Source organism: Lepus europaeus, chromosome 3 (assembly GCF_033115175.1).
Source record: "Lepus europaeus isolate LE1 chromosome 3, mLepTim1.pri, whole genome shotgun sequence".
Taxonomy (NCBI): domain Eukaryota; kingdom Metazoa; phylum Chordata; class Mammalia; order Lagomorpha; family Leporidae; genus Lepus; species Lepus europaeus.
The window spans coordinates 49195617-49206199 of NC_084829.1; the positions used below are offsets into that span (position 1 = coordinate 49195617).

The 10583-nt window shown below is 40.1% G+C and overlaps 1 protein-coding gene across 2 annotated transcripts in view; it reads right to left on the reverse strand.

Annotated features, from left to right (window-relative positions):
* MMUT (methylmalonyl-CoA mutase) overlaps positions 1 to 10556 on the reverse strand; it is a 32162-nt gene extending 21606 nt beyond the window's left edge. Inside the window, exons 1-4 of one of the 2 annotated variants that reach the window (XM_062186245.1) lie at positions 10437 to 10556; positions 8169 to 8592; positions 6800 to 7167; positions 2569 to 2726 (exon numbers count right to left, since the gene is read on the reverse strand). In XM_062186245.1, the coding sequence (XP_062042229.1) occupies positions 2569 to 2726; positions 6800 to 7167; positions 8169 to 8553 (911 nt within the window). In that variant the 5' untranslated portion in view covers positions 8554 to 8592; positions 10437 to 10556. Of the gene's footprint in view, positions 1 to 2568; positions 2727 to 6799; positions 7168 to 8168; positions 8593 to 10353 lie in introns of both variants that reach the window. The other variant, XM_062186246.1, reaches the window with a different exon arrangement.
* Between the last annotated feature and the right edge of the window lie 27 nt (positions 10557 to 10583).

Genomic DNA, 10583 nt, shown 5'->3' on the forward strand with positions numbered 1-10583 from the left:
TTCCTTACATAAAATAACCTAGTCTTAAGAAATCAAAACAATAAAAATTCCTTTTTTTTTTATTTGATAAGTAGAGTTATAGACAGTGAGAGAGAGAGAGAGACAGAGAGAAAGGTCTTCCTTCCATTGAATCACTCTCCAAATGGCAGTAATGGCCGGAGATACACTGATCCAAAAGCAGGAGACAGGAGCTTCTTCCTGGTCTCCCATGCGGGTGCAGGGGCCCAAGCACTTGGGCCATCCCCCACTGCACTCCTGGGCCACAGCAGAGAGCTGGACTGGAAGAGGAGCAACTGGGACTAGAAACTGGTGCCCATATGGGATGCTGGCGCCACAGGTGGAGGATTAACCAAGTGAGCCACAGCGCCAGCCCCAAAAAATTCTTAATGTATACTTGGAAGGAAGAAGTTCTAAACATAACAATACTCAAACGTTTTGGTCTCAGAATCTCTTTCACTCTTAAAAATTACTGAAGATTATAAAGAACAGTTCTTTACTTGGGTAATAATTATCAATATTTTATTTACCAGCTTTTAAAGTAAAGATAAGGCTACATACTAACATGAATAACATTTTTCAGGAAAAATAACTATAAGCCTTAACAAAAAAATTGAAATAAAAAAAATTGCTATCCATTTTTTTGTAATTCCCCTTGCTGTGTACTTAAAGAAAAAACACGTGGAGTCTTTTTTCTGCTTCTATATTCAATCTGTTGCAACATCACATAACATGTGGTTTCTTTTTTTTTTTTTTAAAAAAAGATTTATTTTATTTATTTGAAAGACAGAGTTACAGAGAGAGGTAGACACAGAGAGAGAGAGGTCTTCCATCCGTTGGTTCACTCCCCAATTGCACACAACGGCTGGAGCTATGCTTATCTGAAGTCAGGAGCCAGGTGATGCTTCCATGTTTCCTATGTGGGTACAGGGGCCCAAGGACTTGGTCCATCTTCCACTGCTTTCCCAGGCCATAGCAGAGAGCTGGATGGGAAGAGGAGCTGCCAGGACTAAAACCGGCCCCCATATGGGATGCTGGCACTTAAACCCGCTGCGCCACAGCACCAGCTCCTAACATGTGGTTTCTAGAAAACACCACTATGAACTCTTGGGAAAATTAAAATGAAAAAGGTAAAGTTTCAAGGTAGCAGTGAAAACAGTGTTGACTTCAAAGACTCGAGAAGGGATCTTATTATACCCTAGGAATCTTTGGACTACACTTTGAGAACTGCTGTCACAGTAAGTGTTCAATATCCTATATAAAGGAGCAGTCACTAGGCTAAAAGCCTTCCGAAAGTACAAGTCATGTTTTCCCTATGCTGTACTGCCAGCATCTATGGTAGGGTCTGGCTTCCAGCAAAGCTTCATAAGTGACTGCTGCACTAACTGAACCATTGACTGATTTTTGACTCCCACATTTAAATACGTCATAAACTTCATTTAAGTTTTTTCATAATTTTCACACAACTGTAAGGACAGCTCTTTTGAAACAAAATGTTTCTACAGTACTGTGCATTTCAATACATTTATATAAAATGAGTACAACAGAAAAAAAGGTAATAGATGACTTCCATATTTTCAATGGAAAAACAAAAATAAAATTGTCCTTGCCTTATGTTCACATTTCAGCATAATTTGTTAAAATGGACAAGTTAATCATGTTCTCTGAACAGCTGATGATATTCCTCTAATCTACAAAAAAAATACCCAAATTTAATTCTGATGTTTTTGCTTATAAAAAATAATTGCAGGGTCAGCGCTGTGGCATAATGGGTAAAGCTGCCACCTGCAGTGCTGGCATCCCTTGAGACCTAGCTGTTCCACTTCTGATCCAGCTCAATGTTATGGACTGGGAAAGCAGTGAAAGGAGGCCCAAGTCCTGGGACCCCTGCACCCATGTGGGAGACCGAGAAAAAGCTCTTGCCTCCTGGCTTCGGATCAGCACAGCTCCAGCCATTGTGGCCATCTGGGGAGTGAACCAGCACATGGAAAACCTCTTTCTATCTCTCTCTCTGCTTCTGCCTCTCTATAACTCTGCCTTTCAAAAATTTAAATAGGCCAGCGCTGCGGCTCACTTGGCTAATCCTCCTCCTGCAGCGCTGGCACCCTGGGTTCTAGTCCCAGTCGGAGCGCCAGATTCTGTCCCGGTTGCTCCTCTTCCAGTCCAGCTCTCTGCTGTGGCCCGGGAAGGCAGTGGAGGGTGGCCCAAGTGCTTGGGCCCCTGCACCCGCATGGGAGACCAGGAGAAGCACCTGGCTCCTGGCTTCAGATCAGCATGGCGCGCCGGCCACAGCGGCCATTGGGGAGTAAACCAAAGGAAAAGGAAGACCTTTCTCTCTGTCTCTCTCTCACTGTCCACTCTGCCTGTCAAAAAAAAAAAAAAAATTTAAATAAACCTTTAAAAAAAAGAATAATGGCTTATTCCCTCATTATCACTCAGATAAAATGTAAGAATCTAAATCTAGCATGACATTTATATTTAAAAACTCATTTTAGCTATATTTTGCTGTATACTCATAAAATGGTCCTGTATATTTCCTTAACGGTGAGACAATACCCAAGCTTTACTTACCTTGGTGCAAATTCATCAATTGTCAGGCCGGCTTGGAGTCCAGTTCTACAGTACTCCAGTCCATCTGCTACCGTATAGGCCAGTTCCAGGATGGCATCAGCCCCTGCTTCCTGCATATGGTATCCACTAATTGAAATTGAATTGAATTTTGGCATGTTCTAGATAAGACAATAAAAATATAACCATGAATAAAAATATTAAAAGAGTCTATGAAATTAATTTTCTAAAAGTAAATATTATCTTAAAATCATGTTCAACTTTGATATTCTCAGTTTATGCTATCTGAAAATATTAATGCTTACCTGTTACATTTAATTTATTCTCCAATATATTATTTTTAAAGATTTATTTATATATTTATTTATTTAAAAGGCAGGATATCAGAGAGAGAGAGACCTTCACTCCTTAAATGACCCCAGGGCTGAGGCTGGGCCAGGCCAATGCCAGGAACCAGGAACTCCCACAGGATGACAGGGGCCCAAGCCCTTGGGCCATCTTCTGATGCTCTCCCAGGCACATTAGCAGAGGGTTCCATTGGAAGTAAAGAATCTGGGACTTGAACCAGCACTCTGATATGGGTGCCAGCATCACAACAGGTGGCTTATCTTTGTCATGCCACAATGTTGGCACACACTCTCAAATCGAACCAATTGATCCATGAACCATCCATCAAGTTTATATCTCTTATTCTCCTGGTGGAAATGAATTAGAGCTAAATATCTTTGTTGTTGTTGTTGTTAAAGATTTATAAGATAGAGTTACACAGAGAGGTACAGACACAGAGAGATACAGACACAGAGAGGTCTTCCATCTGCTGGTTCACTCCCCAAATGGCTACAACGGCCAGAGCTGAGCCAATTCAAAGCCAGGAGACAGTAATTTCTTCTGGGTCTCCCACATGGGTGTGGTGGCACAAGTACTAGGGCCATCCTCCACTGCTTTACCAGGTACATTAGCAAAGTGCTGGATTGGAAGTGAAGCAGCCAGGACTCTAACCAGTGCTTATATAGGATGCCAAAAATGCAGCCCAGGGCTTTAACATAGAAAGCAACAAAAAAATGTTGTTCTCATTGTTAATGTATGGTATGGATTAAATATACCATATACACAGAAAACATGGACCTATCATATGTAGTATACGAGTTTATACCATATATCCAAAATATAATTATATATTTACATTTTCAAATATTTAATTTATAATTAACGAAGAGTTTTTTAAAAATAGCCTATCATAAAATCAATGAGGGCATAGAATCGCATGGAATTGAAAGACTCAGTTTATAGAGTTTACATATATGAAACAAGGAAACATGTACTTCTCTATGCAGAGGAGACTATTAGCAGAATTTAGGAATAGTAGAAACAGCAGAACATTGACGTATTAAAGTATTATTCAACCTTAAAAATTAATCCTGACACATATTACAACATGAATAAGCCTTGAGGATATTATATTAAGCAAAATAAACTATCATAAAAGACAAATATCATATGATTGCATTTATATGAGGAAACCAGAGTAGTCAAATTCAGAGCTATAGAAAGAATGTGGTTGCCAGTGGCAGCTTGAGGGTAGAGAGGTGAAGGGGGAGTTCTTGCTTAATAAGCACAGGATTTCAGCTTTGAAAAATCAAAGAGGGGTCGGAGGCTGTGGCGCAGTAGGTTAATCTGCTGCCTGCGGTACCAGCATCCCATATGGGCGCTGGTTCTAGTCCCAGCTGCTCCTCTTCCCATCCAGCTCTCTGCTACAGCCTGGGAAAGCAGCAGAAGATGGCCCAAGTGCTTGGGCCCCTGCACCCTCATGGGAGACCCGGAAGAAGCTCCTGGATCCTGGCTTCAGATTGGTGCAGTTCCAGCGGTTGTGGCCAGTTAGGAAGTGAACCAGCGGATGGAAGACCTTTCTCTCTGTCTCTCCCTCTCACTGTCTGTAACTCTATTTCTCAAATAAATAAATTTTTTAAAAAATGTTTAAAAAAAAAAGAAAAATTTAAGAATTCTGGAGTTAGAAGGTGGCAAAGATTGCACCACAATGTGAATGCACCTGATGCCACTTAACTGTATACTTCCAAATGTTTTAGATAATTTTATGTTACATGCATTTTGTCACACTTAGAAATTTAAAAAATACAAAGTACTTTAATAAAACATTTGTGGGGGCTGGCGCTGTGGCGCAGTGGGTTAACACCCTGGCCTGAAGCGCCAGCATCCCATATGGACGCCAGTTCGAGACCTGGCTGTTCCACTTCCAAACCAGCTCTCTGCTATGGCCTGGGAAAGCAGTAGAAGATGGCCCAAGTCCTTGGCACCCTGTAACTGCGTGCGAGACCTGAAAGAAGCTCCTGGCTCTTGGCTTCGGATCAGTGTAGCTCCAGCCGCTGCAGCCAATTGGTGAGTAAACCAGCAGATGGAAGACCTCTCTCTCTCTCTCTGCCTCTCTTCTCTCTGTGTAATAAATCTTTTAAATTAATAAATAAATAAATAAAACATTTGTGGTCTACATCTGAAGCTGGTATGTTATCACATGTATGAGGGATTATATAAAGCAATTATGAATTTGTTTATGACATCAGAATTTTTCAAACAGTGAAATACCCAAGTATTTAGCAGCACAAACTACTACAGTCTACTCCAATAACCATTCTCCTCTCTCCTGTTGTAGTAGTGGAACCATAAATTTAGAGGGCCAATGTATTAAGAGTCACATGTACAATTTTCTCTTAATATTAAGTGTGTCCATTGAGATACAAATGAGACTTTGGGTGTTCCTCCTGCAAGCCCCCTTTAAATTAGAGGTGTGGGGTCCTTCTCTGCCACAAAGGAGGTCCACCTCCTCCCTTAAGCATGAGCTGAAACTTTAACAAGAGAGGACAAGAAAGTTAAAAGGAGGATGGAACCCTGATAACTGTGGAGGTAACATATAAGCAAGCTCCTAACCTACCCTCTGACTTTTTAAAAGAAAGATAATTAACTTCTAAATGGTTTGAGCAACTGCTATTTGTGTTTGCCATATATTCCCAAACAAAATCTTCCTGTGTAAATGTTCTTGAAATCTAAAAAATTGATAAGAAACAAACAATTCTATTCAACACACTCATGTGGACAAATGTAATACATGAAATGAAATAAAACTGCAAAGTTGCAAAGGCTAAATATTAAATGTGGAGTGTAGGCAATGCTTGCGAGAGTTCTGAGTTAATAATTAAAAAAAGGCAAAGGATAAAAAAAGATTCGATGGTGAAAAGATATTCTCTTTGCCATGAAATATTGGGCAAACTTTAAGGTAGGTAAGGAGAAGGAGATCACTGCTAGCAAGACCCAAAGTGTGAAACATAAGGAAAATATATATGAATTGCTCAGCTCATGACAAGCACCTCAGGCGGTCACTGAGGTCAAAAATAAGAGTGTCAATTGTTATATCAACAACAGGAGTCACTGTACACTTACTCCTCATGTAGGACTGTCTTCAAACAGTACTTTATACTTTGTGTGTCTGTGTGGGTGCAAACAGTGGAAATCTCTACTTAGATGGGAGTTGGTCTTCTGTATATAAAGTGAATTAAAAACTAATCTTAATGAAAAATGGAATGGGAGAGGGAGTAGGAGGTGGGAAGGGAGTGGAGATGGCGGGGGGGGGGGGGGATGGGGAGAACAAACACTATAGTCCTAAAAGCTATACATATGAAATTTGTATTCAATAAATAAAAACCTTAAAAAAATGAATTGCTCAAAGGAAAATGCAGAAAAAAAATTGTTCCTCTCTAGAGTAATTGCTGCTACCACGGAAACACTGTAGGGGCCTTCTATTCCTCTCTCTCTCTCCCTCTCTCTGATTGGGGAAGATGAATCTAACCCAAGGGTGAATAGGAGGGCCTAATCAAGGGTTCAGATGTAAGTAATACCTTCCAATCCAGCTCTCAAAAGGAATAAAACAGATATCATGATCCACCCCATGTGTCCAACACCACTGGATAGAAATAAAGTGTAAATTATGATTCTACCACATATCAGAGAAAAACAATAAAGGCAATATAGTAAATGTCTACTCCTCAGATTCCTACAGGTAATGACAGACCATAAAATTATTACAAAACAATAAAACACCCTAGCTGTATACTATAACTACTCCTCAGACTGAGTTACCAAATTCAAATTAGCTTACAGCATTTTGTAAGAAAATTCCTACATTCAAACAACCATAGCAAAACCTGTGAGAGTCAATAAAGTATACCTGTGCTGTATATTGGAAGATGTCAGCAATAATTTTCATAGATGGTTCTGGAGGAAAAATGTAAGTATTTCTGACCATAAACTCCTTTAGGATATCATTTTGGATTGTACCAGTAAGTTTCTCTTTAGGTACGCCTTGCTCTTCTCCAGTTACTATGAAAGTTGCAAGAACTGGGATAACTGCTCCATTCATGGTCATGGAAACTGACATTTTTTCTAAAGGAATTCCATCAAAAAGAATTTTAGTATCTTCCACAGTATCAATAGCAACTCCAGCCATTCCAACATCACCACGAACTCGGGGGTTGTCTGAATCATAGCCACGATGCGTTGCCAGATCAAAGGCAACTGATAATCCCTGCTGACCAGCTAAAAATATAAAGAAAAATAATGTAAGGTTAAAAAGTCTCACATCCAGGTAACTGATTAACACTACAAAGAGTGTTGATTCATCTCAACATAGCATACTTTTAAAACATTTTTATGTCCAAACATGCCAATACAAATTTACCTAAAGATATTTTAAGTTCCTAAGAGAGTCAACTGTTTCTCATGTGCTAAAATACACAAATTAAGTTCTGAATCTCACTATAAGAATGGAAGGAACACAATATCTCCCCTATCTCAGGACCAGCTGAGATGTTCTATTTTTTAATATCAAAATTTTTGATTGAAATATTTATATAATTCATGAAAAGATCTAACTGTTCAAATATAGTTAATATATTTAATATTTAGCATTTGGATGCTTACTGTTTCTTGTTCTTTTATCTTACATGATCATAATAGGATGTGTTGACTATTATGGCATTCTGGGAACAGAATTATAAAAACCATACAAAAATTTTAAGTAACTAAAACAGTCTACATTAAATATAAATTCAATCCTCCATGGGAGATAAAAACATAAAAATCCTCAAATTTAACATTTAAAAATATGATTATGTCATAGATAAGCAAGAACTAGTAAATACTTTTTCAGAAAATGAATGCCTGATTGTACTGAATTCATTGCAACACATTATATCCTTTACTAGTTGTTTTGAGTATTATTTAAAATCCCCTCCCCTCTAGCTCCTAACCTAATAATGCTGTATCTCTTTTTTTCCATACAATTTCATTTTACCTAAGTCTTTTTATATAATGTGCACATAGGAGTTGTTTATTTTCAAGGATTTAGCACTTTATTCTGACTCTTTGTTCATTTGACCATGGAAAGTTAAATATCCCTTTTTTTTTCAGAGTATAGTCTTTATAAATTTATAAAGTGAATACCATCTTTACAGAGATTAACTAGCTTCCCTTCTGAAAAAAAAAAAAAGTCACGATTAGGAGGTTTATAAATGTGATGTCTCAGAGTAAAAACTCACCCTTAATATTATCCTTATAGAACTTATTGCTCTCCTCCACAGTGCTAAAACCAGCATACTGGCGGATTGTCCAGGGCCTAAAGGTATACATGGTGGGATATGGCCCACGTGTGAATGGCTTCACTCCTGGAAGTTCTTCAGGTAAGTCCTTAGTATCTCTCCTGGAATATAAGGGCTTTATAGAGATTCCTTCTGGAGTGTGCCATATTAAGTCTTCTGGGTTTTTGCCTTTCAGCTGCTTTTTAGCCAGGGCAGCCCATTCTGGATGAAGTGGTTGTTGCTGATGTAGACATCGTTGCCTTATTATCCTGGAGCTTATTGGTTCCTTTAACCCCCTCAGGTAGTGGGGTGAACGTGAAAAAAGCTGAGTCTTAGCCCTCAACATGGTAGAGTAAGGATACACTCAACAGGAATAAGAACGGACCTAGAAGAGAAACACGGGAAGAAATAGGAGCTATTTGGTGAGAAGGGGAAAGGAAAAAGGTATATCAGTCTGATTTTACCTCTTCCTCTGTTCTGCTTCCTGTAACTGATACTTTATAATGCTAGCCTATCTTCTCCATAGTCACCATCATTGTTCCAGCTCCAGTCCTCTTCTTCCATGGCCTCTTAGCTGGTCTTACTAACTATATTGTTAGTTTCCTGTGATCAGTTCTACACTAGGACAGCAATGCAAATCTGACTCTTACATGCTTCACAAAATGTTTCAGAGGCTCTGTGCCCTGTGGAGGATATAGTATAGCATCCTAATTTTTTTTTTTCATTCAAAATGTCTACTTTGTAACAAATATTGGGTTAGGTGACAGAGAAAAATTGGTGAAAAGACAAACAGGCAATGGGCATTCAAAACTTACACGACCTGTTCTCTGCTTACTTCTTGGACTTATCTCTGCCTTTGTCCTCTAGACGTTTGTGTTCTAAAAATACTAGATTACTTACAGTTCACTGCAAATACCCAGGTTCTATGTATTAGCTCTTGCTCTTCTTTTCGTTCAGAATCTCCTTTGGCTCCGAAGCCAGGAGCCAGGTGCTTCTTCCTGGTCTCCCATGCAGGTGCAGGGGCCCAAGCACTTGGGCCATCCTCCACTGCCTTCCCGGGCCACAGCAGAGAGCTGGACTGGAAGAGACGCAACCGGGACTAGAACCCAGCGCCCATATGGGATTCCGGCGCCGAAGGCGGCGGATTAGCCAAGTGAGCCCCGGCGCCGGCCCCTAATCATAGGATTTTCTTAAACCTGAACAAATGCTAGCAAAGAAGCTTTACAACAATGACTTTCTGACAATCACATGGCAAACTGGCAGAGGCAGAAAAAAACATTATATATATATATATATATATATTTTTTTTTTGATAAGAAGGTAACTATTATTGGTGGCTATGGGTCCTCAAAATTTTCTCTGCATATCCATCGAGAGAGATCTTAAGCATTCAAAGCACTATGCAAAGTGAGTACAAGTTACTGATGATTAGGATTTCTTAAGAAGAATGACAAAACCCAAAGCTGTAAAACACGTCCGTGAAGAGAAAAAAAGTTCTGAAAGAAATAACCTTCAAGGTGTATATATTCACACGTGATTCCACATTGGCATTTCAAGAAGGGCTAAATCATCTCCAATGTTAGCCAATCTGGGTTGGAGATGGCAACACAGCACATGAAAATTAAAGGTAATGTTAGCATAAAGTAATCATTAAATACAAAACATACAAGGAGAAAACATACAGATTCTAAAATTCCAGGGCTCCGAACTTCTAAAAAACTGCTCTTTCTAGACAAAATTGAAAACGTTAGTAATTTCCGCTTCAGTTTAGACTGCTCTTTCCTATCCCATCTGTCACTCTAACCCCACCCACAGAAGTCAAGTTCAGTCTCGCCACCTCTTAAGCAAACACCACCATGAACCAGAACCTAGAAGAGACGCAGCCGTAGATCCAGCGCACCCCTCGGGAATTGTACACGGCATGACCTCTGCCCATGGGAACACTTCGGGTGCTTTGGTGAGCACACACGACAGCGCCAATGGCTCCGGGGGGTGCTAAAACCGCTCTCTCCGGCAGTACTTCCGAATTCTCAAGGACTTCGCCGGAAAAAAGTGATCGGTCGGGACCAGAATCTAAACCCGAGAAGAGTGGGAACCTGTCACAGCATAAAGTTAAAGAAGGAGGAAATAAAGGACAGAGGCTCACGGGAGAGTAGAGGTGCCCGAGAAGCCACAAGAATTTAGCGATGCGAAAGGCTGGCTTGACTCCAGGTGCACAGAGCTACTCACTGTCCCGTCCGTTTCTCTCTGTCCTGCTTTTCTGCGCCCTGGGCAGGAGTAGCCAGGGATCCACTCAGCGGGACGCTCTTTTCTCCCGCACTGCGCAAGTGTAAACACCTGGCAGAGCGTCGGGGGGCGGAGGCCGACACCGCCTCC